Below are 19949 nucleotides of genomic sequence, written 5' to 3' on the forward strand. Positions count from 1 at the left end.
GATATTGCTTTCCACAAGTGTGGCCCTCCCTTATTCTCAGCTATTCTTGTTAGTCTCCACCCTTATAAACACTGGTATACCTTTCTTGTATGAAAGCAGAGTCCTTTCCCTCTTGTATATTGCTTATTTCTTATACAACATTTTTCTGTTTCTTATTTTAACTGACCTTATGAAGTACGTGCTACTTCTCTCACTACCTAATGGCACAAGACTGAAGACTGTCACTCAGTGGTAGTAGCACTTAGGCTAAACTACTAAATAAACCTTTGGTTCCCAGCAACCCTTGTCATGGCATGTACTGATTTGTCTGGTGGCATGGGCAGAATGTCTAACCTATTACATGCTGAATGGAAAGGGTCTCCTTGCCTGAACTAGTGCTGGACTGGGACAAGTCAAATCGCTGTTTGCTTTCAGCAAGCATTAAGAAAACAAAAATTACAACAAAAAATAATCAATATGTAAAAACTCTCTTTAACGAGACTTTAACCTGTTTTCATACACTCTAGCAGCAACACTAGTTTCCATGGTTTTTCTTTTTCTGCTTTAGTCCTTCCATTCTCAGCTAGAAATGAACCCGTTCTCAAAGCGCTCATTGGTCTCAGATATACCCTTCCTTCCCCTGAGTAGAGTTGGTAGGCAGCCCTCCTCCTGCACCTCTTACCTCCATAACACACGAGAAACCACCAGGGAAGTTACCTTCCCATTTGAGTTTGTCTATGCAGCTTTTTGTAAAGAAACATACAATGCAAAAGGGGAAATGGCTTTCCACAGAAACAAGTATGATCGTTAGGGTAGTAACAGTGTCATAAATAAGTTCTCCTTGTTTGCATAATTACTACAGTAATATTTTCTTAGATTATGTTGACGGAAGAAATTTGTCAAATTGTACCTAATTTGCACAGAATGAAGCCAAAACGTGCCTGCAGCAAATCAGCTCTGCAGCTATGTGTGGAGCAGTAAGCAGAAGCAGGCAGAAATTGTGCTTCTGGGATCCCACTGAGTGAGAGAAACTCTGGACTCTTCCATGGAGGGAGCTCTGGAGATCTCACTCTGCTCTTAGACCTGAATAAATACGTGGCTGGATAGCACTACCTTTAAACAAGACATCTTGAATGCTTTTCCTCTTGAAAAACACAGCATTGTATAGCACTATTTCAAAACTTTCACCCCAAAGTTTACGGGCTGTCGTAGGGGATAGGTAGCTTATGGCAGAAAGCTATTTTATAAATCTCTTCTTGTATGCTGTTTTCTCAAAATATGATGGGACAAGGGAAGTAGGAATGTTTTTACAGTAGCAGGTGTGATGGCTATTGAAAGGTTAAGATGGAGAAGCATTGGTATGACCTGGACGTGGTCTCATGGTATGGGAGGAAAAGGGTATTCATGGTAAGATGTTTGCCTTGTTGTCGGGTAATAGATGTGCCTAAGTCACTTTAAAGTTACTAGTGACAGTGTAACAACAAGGAGAAGGATTCAAAGTGGTCTGCAAGACCTGAGCCATTTGAAAATGTGAATGAAAAATTAGGTTTCCAGCCTACGCTGAGGTCTGTGATGATGCCACTAATGCTGTCAGTCTCTGACATGGCTAATTCCAAGCAAATCCTGTTAATTTCTTAGCTTATACTGCATCATTAGTTTATAGTGTAGGCTTACTCTTTGAGGTGGACACAGGGGAAATAGGAGAGGTTAAATAATATGAAGGAAAATGGTGACGTTTTGAGTTCATGATCTTTATTTCGTAAAGACTGCATCTTTCCATGTGTGGAATGCCATAAGAGTAAAAGCCAATGCTAACTGATTAAGTAGATTGAGAAGCCAAGGTTTCATTTCATATCAAGGGAAGATGTCCTGCACAAAAGTTTGTAGGCCCTTTAAAGTGTTCAGTATGTTTCTTCCTCCTGTTTACAGCTATGTGGCTCAGGGCTTGTGTTTCAGGGCTGGCTGCACAAATTAACTCTGTGTGTTGCTTTTCTCTCCATTTGGCTGGACGATGCTAAATGCAGTCTAGCACTAGATGATTTCATCATCTAATTAGTGGTGAATTCAGTCGTATTTACAATGGTGCATTACAAGTTCATCTCCAGTGGACTCACTTCAGTGTTTTATAGCATTCCTTGTTCGTTTAAGTTGTGATGGCTAATCCTTAGCTGGAAGAAGCTGGCATAGTCCTAGGATCTGTCCCATTTTGAGTTAGCATGGGCTAACTCAATAATAAATAATAAAGCCAGGGCACAATGTGACATTGCACTTTCATATCTGACAACGTTGTGAAAAAAAAAAGCCTTGAAAACATATGCAGGAATAGTTTACAATATGTCAACTATTTAACTGATGAAGTGTACATCCTAATCAGAGATGTGCAATGTGATGCATTTGTTTTGCAACATAAGCTGATAATCTAAAAATAGCTCTATTTGTGCTGTTAAACAACAGTGAAAGAAGTTAGTTTTAAGTACTATTTTTTCTTAGTATGCAAAGCCACATAAAAATAGGGAATGCAAGATTTGAAATGTATCATTGAAATTATAATACTTAACATTGTCAGATGGAGAACAGGCCAACATAGCTCACACACCATAGCATCTATTAATAGGCCTGACTCCCTTTTGCAATGTCAACTGTAACATTAATCCTTGTTTTATATCACAGTGTCTCAAATATCAGCTGCTACTAGTTGTACAGTTGTCTTTCAGTTTATATCAGAGAGCCCAATGGAGTCTTTTGAAGGACCTAGTCAGGATAGAAGGGCTGACTTATTAGAAGTCCCCACCTTAAATGATTTCTCTTCAGAGGATGAAGATGTTAAACCTGACATTAAACATCGTTTCTCTCCACTTCCCCGAAGGCGGAATTCTGCTTCTTCAGAGGAAGAGGAGGCAGATACTCCCACCACCATCGGGAGAAAAGTTTCATTTGCTGATGCATTTGGGTTTGATCTTGTGTCTGTTAAAGAGTTCGATACCTGGGAGCTTCCAAATATAGTACAAAATAATGACATAGAAGATGAAGTTTTCCCTCAGGAGGAATATTTTTTCTCCCAACTGTTTACATTACCTGCTTCACAAGAAGAACTGTTGCAAAAAGTGCGAGAGCAGAAAGTACTGTTGGAGTCGATCGTGTTCCTGCCTGGGATTACCTGCATGAACGGCATTATACGAGTCCTCAATGTATCCTTTGAAAAAATGGTGTACGTTCGAATGACACTGAATAACTGGCTCAGTTATTACGATATCCTTGCAGAGTTTATGCCTAATTCTTGTGGTAGTGAAACTGATCAGTTCTGCTTTAAGATTTCTTTGGTGCCTCCCTACCAGAAAGATGGAGCCAAGGTGGAGTTCTGCATACGCTACGAGACATCAGTTGGTACCTTCTGGGCAAACAACGACGACAGAAATTACACACTGATTTGTCACAAGAAAGAAACTGTGCCCAAGGCGGATAATAAACCACACAAAGAGATTACTGAGAGGCATCTTAAAGGCTGCTTAAAGGTGACACAAAGCAGGTGAGGCTACACCTTAGCTTTTGGTGATTTGCAACATAGCTGGCTAATTCTAATATTCTAAGTGTGCTTGCTGGAGCAAAGACTGCCCACACTGTTTTCTTCTATTGGTTTTTTTTTTTTTATTATTGATAAATTAGACCAAGACTTGTCTTCAATAAAGCTCTTGTATATAACAGCCAGTAGTTTTCTGCAGACAGATTGGTTGGGATCATAGTTTTAATATATGGCATGCATGCCACTCATTTGAAAAGTAGTATGAGGGTCTATAAATTATGGGCTGTGTATCAGTTTTGATCTCTGTGGGATATAAATTGAGCTGACATGAATGAGAGATTTGATTCAGACTGAGGTAGCTGTACAGCTAAAACACTTTACATCCATTTCCTTGGTAAGTCAAAAAAAAATTAAAAGCAAACCAAATCCTGGGTTTTCACATGATTTATTTTATTGTTCATTCTCTACCTGCAGTTATTAAAACAGAAATGGCACTGGTGTTCAGGAAGCTGATAACTCAGGGAGGAATCCTATTGCAATAGCTGGTTCAAACTTTTCTGCATGTGATAGGGCTATTGACCAAGTTGTATATTAGAGTAATAATTCCTTTTTCCTAACACTGGTTGATGTTTCTGTTTCACAAATGGTGAAATGAATAATGATTTATAAGGCAGATTTGGTAATATATTAAAGAAAATATCTATATAGAATTAATCTCATATATACTATTCTAATTAAATGTAAGCAAATATTATCTTAATTACAGAGAAAATTGGCAGTGGTTAACTTGGAACTTAACCCCACATAAAGAGACACACTCAGGAATAGTAACTTCTAGCTTCCTACTGTTTTTCACTCCTTTCTGTAAGCATAATAATGTTGCGTGTGAAAATCTAATTCTTAATTTTTTGCTCACCAAATTTGCTATAAATAATTGGAGTTCTGCAGAATCAAATCTATATTTTACCTGCAACACCTTTTGCAATACTTAGATCCCCAAGCCAAATAAATGTTGAATTTTTAGTTGCTGTACTTTTTCCAAGTAAGGTAGTGCTCTTTGATTTCTCTGGTGCACTTCCACCGGAATGAACTGGTGGGAAGAGGGAACAAAACCATAGGATTGGTGGGAGCTTAAGGAGAAGGGAGACAGCCAGGGCTTCCCCTGTGCAGAACCTCCCTTCCCAAGCCTCATACTTGCTGTACCGAGAGCCTCTGTCAGCTCTGTGAGGAGAGGCGTGTGGTATATATTAGTGTCTGCATCAACACCATGGTGTAAGAGCAGCCTCTGGCTAACCGAAGGCCAGATTCATAACCAATCCACAAAGCTCTCCTGATAAGTGTCCCTTGGGCCAGCTTTGGGGCCACCATGATGATGCTTCCATGGGAGAGCCTCCTGGAACATCAGAGCAGAGGGAACAATGCCTTTACCTACTCTGTGGTCAGATCCTGACCTTTGTACCTGGTTCTGTACGTCATTTCTGTCCTTCAGGAAGTGTCACACAACTCATCTAGGAAAATAAGATATCCTGAGATCCCCTGCAGGAAGACCATGATATCAAATACCACAGGCATATGCAGGCAGTGTGACATCAGCCCGAGTTCAGGTAGCCCATGTGAAGCAGATGATGGGCACGGAAAGCTGAGTCTTAATTTAGAGAGCCCTGGGCTACCAGATTCTGTCAGAACTGACCTGCAAATTTAGGCACAATTGGGGATTCAAGGTGGAATGACTCCTAAGAATTTAATTCCCTGAAGTCTCCTGTGACATGCCTAGCACTAGCGTTAAGTTGTAGAAGCGTTTTTTCTGGGAGGGTTCTCCCTTATGTTTATATGCTAAATGTTATTATAAGTAAGTCAGACAGAGAGGTATTTTAACAAGGAGATAACATGCCTACTCTTTAACATATAATTACCTTGTCTCTAATCAGAGTGTAAAGTTGTCTCTCTCCACATCAGGCTGCAGAGAAAAGTATATATATATATATATATATATGCCTGTCTGTGCATGTATATATATACACGCATATTTGTTCATATATAGATGCATATATTTGCTATATTTTTATATAGCTATACTATATGTATATTTGCTATATTAAAATAAAAGTAGTCAGATTCTAGTTTACATTAAGATCTATTACATATTTTTGGCAAACAGTTATCTAACGTGCACTTTCAATGGCAGAAGGACATAAACAGTAAATGCAAAAACAAGCTGAAGGTATTTTTTGGAATATGGTTCCAATGGGTGCCAAGGCTTCTGAAAGACATTTCTGGCAGATTGCAATCCAGGACCAATTTTATGCTACAGGGACTTCGTTGACTTCACAGGAGTTACAGCTTTCACCAGTGTAAATGAGGTCAGCATCAGGGCCTTTCATTTCAAAAGAACTAAGATGCCAACCTCCATTGCTCACTTGTTTTTCAAAGTGTCTTTGTACATGTTGCCCCTTTGAGTGAGGAGGAACACCCTGCAGACATCTGCAAAAGTACCTCATTATTCTCCTTCAGACCCTCATTAAAACTCCTTTGCTTTGATGTCTAGAAAAAAGTGCAAGAAAAACAAACCCCCTCCAAAACTGGCAAAGTGAGGCTGCTGATGTGCTATGACTCCTTCATATCATGTTGAACAGTGCTGCCTGCTTCCCGCTCTCCTCCACCAGCCTGTCTCTCTCTCACTTCTTGTTTTATGTTCAGGTGATAAACTCTGCAGTGTCTATATATGCTGTGCTGGATGTTTATAAAACATTTAGCAAAGCTTTGGTCCTGTCCCATAACTAGTTTGTCTTAGGAGCTGCAGCAACGCAAACAGATATCCACAGAAGTGATAACAATTTTACCTATGGTTCACTCAATAAATATGCAGGAATATTGCTATCCATGTCCATGAGTGGACATCTTAAATTAAGATTTCTTTATAGCAATCTGAATAGAAGGATATTTTAACAGGTTTCTTATTTAGGCCCCTATTTCAAATTTAACTACTTGTTGTAACTTTTTTTTTTTAAATATTGGCTCTAAGATATTTATACTCTCTCTTAAAATGTGCAATTTACCTCTTCAGTTAAAAAATAGGGCTGTTAAAGAATTATGGTTTTTTTAAGCAGAGAGTCTGATCCACTCTAGGGCTTACTTGTATGGCTCATTAAATGTCATTAGTGAGGGTTAGTTGCATTAGTTAAGTGAAAGGAATAATACACACTTTTAGGTGAAGTTACTGAGGAAACACAATATGGCTGTATTATATTACCCTTAAGAATATGAGCCAGGACAAAGTTGTGTGAATGAGGACAATGGGGTGGCTTCTTATATCATTATTAGGACTTAAATAAAAATTGACTTAACCATCAAAAGTTGCATGGAATAAATGCTGAAAACTGTCAAGATTTGGATATTTAGAACAACATGACTTAAAAGCCTGCCTATTCATTCCATGTTTCATTAGCTTTTGCTTCAATGTTTAGGCATGAGCAAGTAGTCTTAACATTTCATAAAAAGTATTTGCTTCTAACCGTATTTTTCCAGCAAAAATTCTTTCCAACACATATTTTAACAATTTTTGTTCTTCAAAAATCATTAAATGATTCTTAAGCACAAAATATAGTTTGAAAAAATATAATTTGAATTAATTTATGTTTTAATCTATCTAAAAGTGTGCATTTAACTTACACATATTCATAAATATATTTTGGGGGAAAAAAATCAAAACCTCCTAAAGCTGTCATTGGAAAAGAGAGAGCTTCTGATTTCTAACATATATGTACATATATCTAAACATTTAGAAAAAAAGTAAACTAATTTTATCAGCTCTGCTCTTTCCTCTTCTCGTTTGACCCTTGTGCTTCTGGGACATGGATAATGACTCTGAACAGAGATTTCTCCTGGTCCTCAGGTTTGGACCACAAGATTTTGTTGTGGACCCCAGGCTCCTGCACCGGCCTGATCAGACAGGGATGGGTTATGTGTTGCATGAGGCAAACTCTTGTAGATCATGCTGCATGGTACAGTGATAACGACCTGCAAACCATTTCCACCCTCACTGGTGAGGCTGCACCCCATTTCTGTGATTGGTTCTAGTTTCCCATCTGTCAAGAGAGCAGCGGAAGCAAGAGCACAAGGAAAACGACTGATAAGCATGAGAATTATTTTACAAAAGGATAAAATGTGTGTTTGCACTCCTGTCCTCCAGCAAGGAAGGGGGAGGCTATATCTTTATCATAACTGTTAGAGCTATCCCCTTTTTAGCTCTTTGACCCCACAAGTGTATCACTCCGAATCGATGCTGGTCCTGTGCTTTTTTTCATGATTGTCCGACTGTACTTTTCTTTGGATGGTAGTGCATCGATTCACTTCCCTCTGTGATGTCACTTTATAACAGAACACAAAATGTTGTACGATGCCTCATACAAGACCTGCTCTATATACAATGCATGATGAGAAGGAAGACGTTAAAAACCCTGGATCTGGTGGGCTGCCAATGCCAGCTTCAGCAGCATAAGTATTGAATGGTCTTAGAGCAATTGCCAGTGAGAAAATGTTTTTTGTGCTCTTCTGAGTACTCTTCTGTCTTCAGCTGCTGTCTTATCCCCTTCCTGATAGAAAGCAAAGGAAGTAAGTTGCTGGAGATCCAGCCTGGCAGGACTGTGCTATGCTCAGTCTTCCCTAGGAGGATAGCAGACCAGTGCCTAGGGTGTCCCAAGGGATGCAGTTCTGCATCAGCTCCTCTCAGCCTTTCCCACAAACCCATGATGTTATTAAAAAAAAAAAAATCACAGAATTTTAAGGAATATGTTTGGAAATAGCTTCGCATGTACTTTGCTATAAGGAACAACTGTATTATTCCCAGATGGTCCATTTAAAATATGGCATTTAAATTATGTTCCCTTTTAATCCTTGTTCTTTTGATTATTGCACATCATAATCAGAAAGGGAAAAAGAGAGGAGAAAAGGTGTTAAAACACACGTCTTCTTTGTGTACTGCTATTTAATCTCAAGCTTTTTTACAAGTCACAAGTTGCACCTTGATCAGCATACAGATATGGGGCTTGACTAAAGTTTAATACTATTTTTAGGAAGTGACTGCAGTCACTGTTTTTACCAGGAGAGCAGCTGCTAGAGAAGCTATCCATTCACAGGGAGCCAGCTAAAAGCAGCAATCCTCTGCTGTTCAATCTGACCTAGTATTTCCAGACCTTCTCTTGCCTCCTGGTCATTGACAGTCTTTGCCAGTCGTTGAAGTGGGTAGTACTGGCATCAAAATAAGGTATCTCCAGGTACTTGAAAACTGTGATTATTTGGGACAGGGTATAATTATTTAAGGTGATCTAAAATGTATTATTCAGACAAGTGGGGTAAAAGCAAGCTGTGGAACTGAGGCTGATTGTTAGGAATGGTTCTTAATAGTGGCTCTAGAGTTATCTTTTAAGGAAATTACTGCAGCCTTACTCTCCAAAGCGATTTCAAATAAGCTAGGATGAACCACTTGAAAAATATTCTGCTTGGCCAAATCCTACAGGAATTATGCTCAATGGTCTTCTTTCTATCTGTCTAATCATGGTATTTTGAAATATGGGCATATGTACTATTTGAACTATGAAATATATTAAAGACCCTAAAGGTAAATATGTAAGTTAATGACATAAGGCTTTGAATGCTATCACAAAAATGCTGAAGAAACAGGTTGATGTCATGGATGAAAATGGCATGCACCAGCAAGCAGACACCTGCTAACGACACCAAGACTTGTGGGCTCCTAATTGGAGACTACCTGAAGACTGAAAGACTGTCTCATTTTTGCTTTCGGTGATTGTGAACTCTGCTACCTATGTGCCATCCATGTATTGCACTGGAAATATTAAAAGAAGCTGCTAAACTTTCAAGTAATAACATATGAAAATAGCATGTTGCTTTTCTGCCCATCCTAGCATAGTACTTACTCTGGTATCGATATCTGCCTTAGAAACTGCTCTCACCAACATTACAGAACAGAAGAGTGTGCTCTAAGGTATGGGAAATATTGGTTGCTATAAATCTTTTTTCACTTATTTGCACAAAACTATATAAAACTGATGCTTTGTAATCTGAGGATCATTTCTCAACCATATGATAAATAAGTACTTATACATGCATTGCTTGACTTTACACTTAGATTTTTTTTTTGCAGTTGCTACAATTTTGTCAGCTTATTTAAATATGCCAATACTGTAGCACTATTACAACCGACTCTGAGTGCTCTTTAATGCAGCAGCTGGCTTGATCCTGCAGTAGGCACAATAAATAATTTAACAAACATCAGGCATCTCACTGAACTTTATAGAACTCTGTATGTGTAAAACTATCCTTGAATGTCAATATTTACAGGACCAGAGCTTATTTCTATGCTCTTTCAGATCACTGATTAAGGACCTTCGGACAAATAGCAATACATTGCTAAATGAACTCCTGTATTCCATTGTTCGAATATTCTTTTGTTTAGGGAGATCACTGTTTTGCAGATTGAACCAGGCTGGTAACGACCATTTCAATACTCTCTCTCCCATCCTCTGTTCAGGTATTGCAGTTCATAAATGTTCAGCTGGAAAAAGGTTGTTCCATTACATTCACCTTGACTTGGCTAAATGTTAGTCTTGAAAAGATGTTTAAAGTCAGTGAAACATTAACTGGGAGCACTGGAGTCGTATTTAATCAATGCATTCACTACCAGTGTCATTTGAGCTGTTTGTTCTGATTATGAACTTTAAGCCGTGATCCAGCCACTGCAGCTCTGAAATTGAAGCAATTGATTCAGCTGGGGTGTAAATACAGACAACATATTGCCCGTGGTATTTTTAAGATAAAATGCAGATTATCTCCTCTGTTTTAAAAGGCAGAAAAAATGATCCAAACAAATACTTTGCAAGTTAAATCAAGGAAGAGATAAGACCTTTCAAACACCCTGGGCACGTGTTAGAAGTGGCTATTTGATCCCTAGGCCTTCAGTGACACACAAGAAAATATCAGTTGATATTTTCAGACCATAATGGGGGGCTTGGTTTTCCTCATCTGTGGAACCAGCTGACACTCTGACACTAAATCCACAGATTTATTACTGCTGGTTACTAACAGCAGTCCTAAAGAGCACTGAAGAGCACGGAGCTACACAATTGAATGTAAACTAGGTTAAGCTGGCAGGCTTTTCTTAACTTTGCACTTTGGTGCACCAAGTGCATTTACATTTACATTTTGCTTTGATGCATAATCATTGTCCCTGCAGTCAGGTTTATGGCTGCCGGATGATAAGTGTAAGTTGTTCAAACCTAGATCACTTCATGCTCTGGTAGAGGGTTGGGGAGTTTGTCAGTCTTCCTTTCTCCCCAGCTAGCCTAGTAAATCTACACCAGTGTCTCCCAGGTTATATTCCAGTTCTTCTTGACAGAGATATTGATACCTATCAGACAGCTGCTTTCTTGCTGTTTGGTAGTAAGACAGCCCGTGAAATTTAGGGTTATGAAAGTATCTTCTTGTCATGATAACACCTGGGAATTTTATCCTTTTGTGATACTCTTTGAATTTACAATTGTTTTCCAAGATTTGGGTCATAGTTGTCCTCTCAAGAATGAATGTTCAAGGCTTTTTATGGTCACCTATTCTGTTCTCCTCCCTAGGGGTGGTATCTGTGTCTTAGTCTCACCTGACTGCCATCTATCTATCTACTGTCTCTCTAAGGCATCCGTCACCTTCTTGCATACGTGCCTCAGCCTACTGCAATCAGCCTCTAGGCAATTATTCTCTTCTGACATGCTCGCAGGGGACTTGCTCCTCCTTCCCTTTTTTTTCATATGAGATCCAGGGAAAGACCAGGTGTCACATAAGTTGAGGTCTTTTTCCTCTCAGATGTATCCAAAATAGACACAGCTTGAGAGAAGTGCAAGACCTCTTGATGGTACTTGCTTTTCTTTCCTTCTCTCTTTTAAAATAGTGTGAGAAAGAAAGAAAAGAACATAGGGAATCTACCCCAACACCTTTATACAGCACAATTTTGATATATAATCATGCCCCTTCCAGACAAAACTGCATCCTAAGAAGCATATCCTCTGACCTTAAGCTGAGCCTAGCCGTCAAGAAACTTGAATCCTGATTCACCTTTTCCTCTTTTTTAACTTCTTGGCCCTGGAGATAGGCATCCCAGTAGTAAGGTCCTGCATTACTAGTTCACAATGGAGCTGTCAATAGATCTTGTAACACTGTCTGGGGAATCTTTCCTAAAGAAATACTCTGTTTTTAAAGTAGTTAGCCCATTCTGTCAAAAGACTAATGTAATCTGAGCAATTCACATACGTAACGGCTGTGTAGCAAGTCTTCAGAACTGGTTTCTTTTCAACATTATGTGGATATCATAACAAGATACAACAATTATGATAGATCTATAAAAGGATCTGAAAAAAGTTGCAATTTTCCTCTTCATAATTGCTCTAGTTTAATTTGAGGGATATCTGGCTTAGTAAGCATGGGGTTTTCTGCAGTGTTCATATCTAAGGTCATGCAATTTGGGGATAGACAGGGCTAAATTAAAGGTTTGAGCCCAGCACCAAATTGGTGCTGGACTCCTAGTTCGGACTGTATGGCACTAAAATCTTCAGACAGACAGATACATATCAATATTTTTTTTTAAATGTATGAATGTTTTGCCATTAAAACTCAAGGTCTTTTTTAATGAGCTAGAAAATAAAGACTAATTTCTTGGGACTCTGTTTGCTTTGAGGCTATGATTATTCTCATCCCAAACCAGGCCAATGCGTTTTGTTCTGTGCCACATATGTCCCTGCTTCAATCATAAACTAAGACTGAAAAATGAAAATATTAGTAATTGGAAAATATAATCCCCTGGATAGCATCAATCCAATAATCTTAATAAAAATAGGTTTATTACAAACATTGCCTGAACCCTACTGGGAATTACCTTTTCAGAAAAAACACTCAAATTCCCTTACAGCTGCTCTCTTGATCAATTGTCCCCCTCGATACTATTAATCATCATACTATATACTGCCTATTCTGAGCATCTTTTTCCACTTCACTTTTCAAACTTCTTTTCCAGTTTCTTCTTGTTTAGAAGAACTGACAGCCCTTTATTGTCCTTTCACAGGCCCACTTCTCCTCCTCTAGTGTCTGCCCCTTTTTTAGATGAGATGACCAAAACTAAGGGATATTTCCTCAAGGTGAGAAAATACCACAGATTAATATTCTCTTCCTCAGATTTCAAACATTTAAGTATAGGGGGGTTTGTGGCTCTATTTTCATGCAAAATGTTTCTGAAACTTGCTAGACTGACTCTCCTGATAGTGCAGTTTTCAGTTCACAGCGTAGTTTCAAAATGGTAGCTGCAGTGCAAGCCTCCACTGCCATGCCAGTGTGCAAATATCCTCACCTACTGCTCTAATGATGAGCGGGTCACTGCACCTCTCTGCCTCTGTTTCCTGACTATCAACAAGGGAGATAATTAGTGTCAGTCCTCTTTGTTTGGTGACACCTATTTTCTAAGAATTAGATTGAGCCTTCTCTAACACCACTAGTAGTTGAAGGTCATACAAGAAAATCAGTCTTGCCTAGATTTGTAACAAAGGCTCTGATTTTACGTACAGCTTAATTATTATAAGATTACTTGTAGTGGCATAATATTTAAAAATATGATTCTGTAATTTCTACTTAATGTTCACACAGCTATTCTTTTATGGCTGTTGATTTTCCATTGCAATTTTTGCTTTAATTTCTGAATCTGGGTGGTCTCAAACAGTTTGGAATCTAACATTGTAATTTAAATTATTGTTTTCTGCATTGTTAAAATGAATTATTTTTCTGTTTTGCTTCTATTTTTTAAATATCTCCTGAAAAAATTTATTAACAGAAGGCAATGATACTGCCACACATGACATATAATAGCAACATTGTGGTTCAGGCACACGTAACATGACATCTCCACAGGGAGGGATTGTTTGATGCTGAGATGCTCTTAGGTAGGAATTGGCCATATTTTCAGGTAAAGCCTTCTGACAAGTAGATATTCAGGTGTGTACGTTAAGGGGCCCAGAACTGAGGAATCGTTCTCACTGAGCTACAGTCACTCTCTGCTTTGTTGTCAGCATAGGCAGCAATGCTCCACGCTGTGCTCACATCACTCTTTGCAGTCTTGGTCTGTCTGTAACTTGTGCGGCTGTTTCTTTCTTCTGTACCGAAGATCTAGTATCCAGGATTCTGCCTCAACTTTTTGTGGGAGCCCAGTTATTTCAGCCTGAGGACACAGGCAGCTGCCCGTGCCCACAGCCCAGCCACCTCCCGAGTTCTGCTCCCCAACACCTCCCTGAACTTCAGCCCGGCGCCATCAGTTTCCAACACAGCTGTGATGCCTCTACCTAGCATTGAGACAGTATGTAGCACTCTCAACAGTATGTAAAAGCCTGAAAATGACTTAGAGCATTTCCCTGAAAGGTAGTACAGCTGAGTATTTAGTTTCTTTCCTTGCAACTTTCTCTCAAAGGCACTTTACTGCTTCCCCCCCCTCCTCCCCCCCACTAATGGATTTGGTACTTCAGAGCTCGCACATGCTGCAGTGTTGACACTGACTTGCGTTTTCTCTGCTGCTCACTTTGTCCTCACCTTGCAAACCCTGGGCAGACTATCCCCAGTTCTGACTCTACATGCCCAGCATCTCTGCCTTCTTGGCTAGTTATCGTTCTGTGTCCAGTTGTTTAGTGCTCTCCCTAGAGTCTAATACTTGTATTTCACTTGGGTTTAGCCCTATGTCCTATCTTAAAACAACAGAGGGCCATTTAATTTTCCCAAGTAGTAATGTCACTTTTCTCGTATTTTCTTCATCTCTACCATAGTCTATCACAACATATCTTCCTGTAGGGTGCACATCTTATTTTATGCACCCCAATCTTCATACGTTGCAAATCTGGTTTGAAGGATTGAAATTCTTTAGCAATCATAAACCCCCTTATTCCGTATTTAAAAGATTCCTAAGAAAAAATATATTCCCTTAATTTCTAGGAAATTCTTATCAATACCTTTATATACAAACTGTTATAAAGATAAGCTATTCTTATCTAATGGTTTCTAGGAGTTTAAGACTGTCTCAGAAGGAGTTGCTGAGGGATGAAACTTCTAATGATGATTTAAAGCAGTGAAGTGTGTAGGCTGAAACTGAAATAATTATTGCTGTAACCCTCTAAGCACTCTAAGTTCCTCAGGAGAGAATACTTTGTTCAGAACAGACCCTGAACAACAAAATGCTAAAAAAGTAAAATAATAAAAAAACCAACCTTGGAGCAGGATGATAATTTAGAACTAGAATCAGTATAATGTGAGGATGTTCTCAACAACAGCTCACAAATGCATCAGACATCACAATTAAAAAGGAATAATAATTATGGCCCCATTCTAAAGAATGTGATATTCTATTCCATTCAATAAGGCATGAACACTTTAAAACCATCAGTGTAATCCACAAACCTATATTTACAACATTAAACTGGATGTTCTGCCTTTTCAATAACTGTCATCTCATCTCTATTATTTTCACCTCAGACTCTAATTGTTTCTTTTATAGGAGCTAACCTACCAGTGTCCTTGGCAGTACAGTTTATGGCTCATGCATTTACAGTAATTGTTTGGGCAATTTGCCACACGGTATAACAATCTTCACATCACAATCAGTTTTTATAATAAACAGCATTAGCTGTGAAAAATACAAGTGATGCATGATTCTTATGGTAGATAAAGGGCACTGAAGATGCCCTTTAGAAAAAGAAAGGAAAATGCTCAAGCCTTGAACTGCTTGAGAAAAATACTGATGTCACAATAGAGCTAATTAATTTGATGGTACAAACAAGAGGGGGAAAGGGCCTTGCATTCATTAGTGTCAATTCCAAATGAGAGCATACCGTTCATAAAAATAATATTCTGCCTTCGTTTAGACAAAATGTGCAGGTAAACAAATCAGAAATAAGCACCAATTCCTGCAATAACAATGATTTCACCCTTAACTTTATCAAGGCTCTTTCTCTTCTGCAGCAGGGAGCTCGAAGCCTGGGTAGGTACAACTTGCAGACAGACCTCTGGGTGAGACCTGATCCTGCTGCCCACTAGCCTGGCTCTCAGGCACTGCTGGGCACTGGAGCCTCTGTGTATGGTACTCGTCTGCTCCTGTGAAGCTGAGCACTCGCTTAACAATGTCTCTTCACCACACATAGGTGGTTGCACATAAAGATGCCCCACCACATGTGGCTCTGCTGCGGACATTTTGTAGCTTCTCAATTTTCAAACACTCAGAAATAGGAGGTCAAGCATTTCTTGGTGAGGAGGCTGTTTGACACACATCCAGCGGGCAGAGTCTCCCACGTTAGAAATTCTCCAGAGGAGAAATGAGATATATGCCCTCTTATGCTGGTGTGCAGGCAGGTAATCCTCAGCCTCCTTGTCATCTCCACGCCACCTTATAGACTCTGGCTCGTGCTGAGGCACAGTAAGGTGGGGCCCCAGAAAGCACAAAGGTGGCTTCAAGCCAAGGTTGTACCTTCCCTTTTTCAGCTAGGCTCTAAATTCTGTGACAGCACCGGGGTTTGAGACTAATATTTATGAAGCACTGGAACAATGAGTGATAAGAAATTGTGGAGTCGTTGTATTATAGGACTATAACTTCAGCAGCTGATATCATGGGCATCATTTAAATCAGTAGGAGACTTGTTCCTGTAGTGAGTTTTGGACTAAGCCTTATAGAAGCAAGGAATGAGTCTATCTTTACTTGTTAAATATTTAGTTCATATGTTCAGTGAGGGAGATAGATAGAATAGAATTAACTATGGAGAGTCCAACACAACCAAAGATGAAGTCTGCACTTTGGAGATACACACACCAGGATCCTTGGCAGCTCCTGAACCCCTTCCGTGAGCTGTAAATAGAGCAACATTTTACATGCAATTTTTCAGTACGCCAACTCAGGGAGGGTTGAATTCTTACTCTGTTGTGTCTTACAAACAATTTAATAAGATTTAAAGCTCTGTTTAGAACTTTATATAGATATATAGTCTTTCCTACAGCTTTCCAAAATTCCTTCTTCCTTAAAAATTTACTTTTGTTGTTCATGTTCATGGGTTTTGAATGACATTGCATATGATACTACTGAAGTTCAGAACTACATGTGGAAAAACCTTTATTTATTTTCTTATCAATATTCTTTTAACACAGCTCGTACAAATACTTTACAGGCTTTCTGCTTCCAATGCGCACACAAAATTTTTAAAGTAATTTTTGTTATTTCTTCGGTGGTTTTTTTAAAATAAGTGTAGCTATTTCCCTCTCTGCTTCCTTTTGACATGACGTCTGCTGCTAATCATACAAAAATAACCAAACCAAAATGCCAGCCCTTCCCTTCCCAAGCACCCTCCTCTCCCCAGCTCTGTGGAGTTACAGATCTGTGCAGGATTCCTGTTTGGCTCCAGTGACAGCTCAAACCTGAGCACTTACTTGCACTAATTTCCTTTTTGCTCTTCTGCTGCTCAGTAAAATATCGCTGACACATTTAACCACTTCTTTTCAGGGATCTCATATGTTGTTTACACCCCAGTGGCATCATTCTTCAGCAAGACTGGCTATTTTCATCACTAGATCCAAAAGCACTGGTTGTATTGAAGGTTGCTGCTGTATTAGGCTCCTCTTAAGTTTAGAAATCTGACCTGAAATTAAAATAGAATTACTGTTTGGTTAACAATTTCAGTCTTGACAGATCTTTTCATGAGGACATTTCAGCTTCACCTCAACTTCAGGGTAGAAGAGGATCATTTTGGTTTTGAATCCACTTTGAAGTAAAAGACAGAGTCATGAAAGATACTGTGAGAACCTAAGCCTATCTGGATTTTAAAATAAAATTGTATTGAAAAGTTTTTTCCCTCTTATAAGTTTTTACTAAATATTTGAGAAATATGTTCTTTAAATACTGCAATGTTCTCATACCTCTTTAAATTTCAGACTAAATAATATATTCTCATATTTTCATTTAAATGTGAGATAGTGTAAAATTGCTCGGGGTGAATTAATTTCAGGAGTTTTACAGATATATTTTCACCTTTCCATATTCTGTACTCCAACAATTTTAGCCTTTCCCCACATTCTGTAAAACAAATACCTTGTGATTTAGGTATTATATAGCATAAGATATAGCATAAGTGGATGTAACACAGAGCATAGTGAGGAGTGCTGCAGGTTATACAAATATGCAGACACAACTCCTGCCAGATATTGGTGTGTGAATTAAAAGCACGACAAGCTATAACGATCTCACCCCCTATGAAGAGATTAGTAGCTCCTGGCTATAGTCCCAAACTTATTTCAGATCAGACCAAAGCACTTGCTGTTCCTCAGTGACGTGCAATCCTGAAAGCATAACTCTCAGGGAATATAGCTACATAGGAGCATCTGACATAGGGCTGGACTAGGACCATGGGACCGTGAAGTCTTACCCCTTGGGAAATGTGTTGCATAATCCCATCAAGAAAAATACATCCCTGTTTCCCTACCCAGATCTTCTCAGTTTCTTGCTTCTGATACTTGCACTGAAAATTACAGGATATACTTTTCTAATGCTTACAGATCTTCTTTTAAGTTGCCACAACATGTTTTTGTGAACTCTTTCTATCAATACATCAACAGACTCTTACTGCTTGATGTCTTTTCTGCCTTCTCAGTATTTACCCCTTTACTATATTAATAGAAGGCATTTATTTCTCCTCTCAGACTTTATTTTGCTAGGCTAATATTAGAAACACTCAATTTGTTTCTTTGCTTAATATAGATTTTTCTTCCTGCCAGTCTTCTTGTAGTTCTCTTCTCCAGTTCCAGTTTGAATTAATCTTTCTTGAACATCATGTACAAATGTTCCAGAGTAGTTCTTACTAGTGGCTGGTGCCACCACATGAATATTTCTTGGAAATCTTTCATTATTGGGAATACCTTCTCCAACACATTGCTGCAGAAATTTGCCTTGCTGCTGTGGCCATCTTACACTGGTGGCTTGGAAATGTTTTCTGCCAAAAACAAACTCAGATTTTTCTTGTTCGTCTGTTCCTTCCCGTTCTTGAGCACTCATTTTGTGGCAGAATCTCTTTCTAGTCCCTAAATGTATAACCTGACACATCATAATTTTGAATTTCATCCCTTATCTATTATTCTGATCCTCCAGGCCACCCATCTCTTTCAATCCTCCTCTGTGTTGGTGATGTCTCCCAACTTCCTATCCGCCACAGATTTAATTTAACTTTGACTTTTTGTGCCTTGGTCTGTAATAACATGACTGAGTAAGTCTGATTACACAACCAGTCCTCTCCAGCTCCCCAGTGACATCTGCCAGCTCTGCATAGCCTAGCTCGGGGGGCCCCACTTGGCGCTGAGCCCCTCTCCCACCACCCAGCTCTTGTACCCATCTCCCTGTTCTCCAGTTTAATTAATAAATTTCCCATGTGGCTGCACAACAAATGCTTTAATGAAGTCCAGATAGATTAACTGATTTTTAGACAAGGGAAATACAGTAATCTTATCAAAGACAGATATTATCAGGTGAGTCTGGCATTTTTATGCCATTTTCCATTTATCTGCATTTGTTCTCTCATTTAAGTTGTGTTCTAAACCTATTGTGAAAACTTTTTGAAGGCACCTGGGCCTGTAGTTGGCCTGACACGACTTCTATTGTTTTTCCTAAATATAGATACTACTTATCTTGTTCTTCTGATACTGTTAAAGTAGTATCAGGACCAATTTGATAGATTTGAATAGCAAAGACTTTAAACCAATGTGTGATTTCCTCTCTTGTGTCTCTCAGTTTTTTGGGTTGGAGACTATATACTCCTCTTAACTGGAACATATTTAAACACCAGGTCCTGCTCCCAGACTGGATGAAATAATACAATTTTCTAAATCTCTGTTTCTATCAGTTATGCCCTGTAAGATCTTGGTTCCTATAAGATTCTGCCTCACTACCAGCACAGTGGCAGAAAAGTTTAGAAGTCTTTTGATTGTGGGTTTATACATAGATTATTTGAAATCTTGATCAAATCTCCCTTCCAAAAACAAACAAACAAAAAAAGAATTACTACTCTATTTAAAAAGACTAATTCCAAGCCTTTGTATGTCTTATTTTATCTCAATCTTTTCTGAGGTCAAAGAAATACTGTTTGCGAGCTAATTGTTTGGGATTGTTTTTTCTTACAACTTACATGTTGTTTATCTACTCCTCACATCTTTAGGGTTCAAGTTTGACATTTTTTCTCTGTATGGGGTGCCAATTCCATGTATCTTTGGGACTTCTCAATTCCTTTGCACAACGGCCGTCAAATGTTCAGTCTCTCAGCCCCACTAACTACTCCCCGAATTTCCCATTTGTTCTTTCTAAATACAAAATTATATAGTGATAACCTGTTTT

At 38.8% G+C, this 19949-nt stretch overlaps 1 protein-coding gene across 1 annotated transcript in view; it reads left to right on the top strand.

The window, feature by feature from the left end:
- Positions 1-2711: 2711 nt before the first annotated feature.
- PPP1R3A (protein phosphatase 1, regulatory subunit 3A) overlaps positions 2712-19949 on the top strand; it is a 27617-nt gene continuing 10379 nt past the window's right edge. Inside the window, exon 1 of the mRNA XM_010131922.1 lies at positions 2712-3505. Within this exon, the coding sequence (XP_010130224.1) occupies positions 2712-3505 (794 nt within the window). The remainder of the gene's footprint in view (positions 3506-19949) is intronic.

Source organism: Buceros rhinoceros, unplaced genomic scaffold (genome assembly GCF_000710305.1).
Source record: "Buceros rhinoceros silvestris isolate BGI_N320 unplaced genomic scaffold, ASM71030v1 scaffold7482, whole genome shotgun sequence".
NCBI lineage: Eukaryota > Metazoa > Chordata > Aves > Bucerotiformes > Bucerotidae > Buceros > Buceros rhinoceros.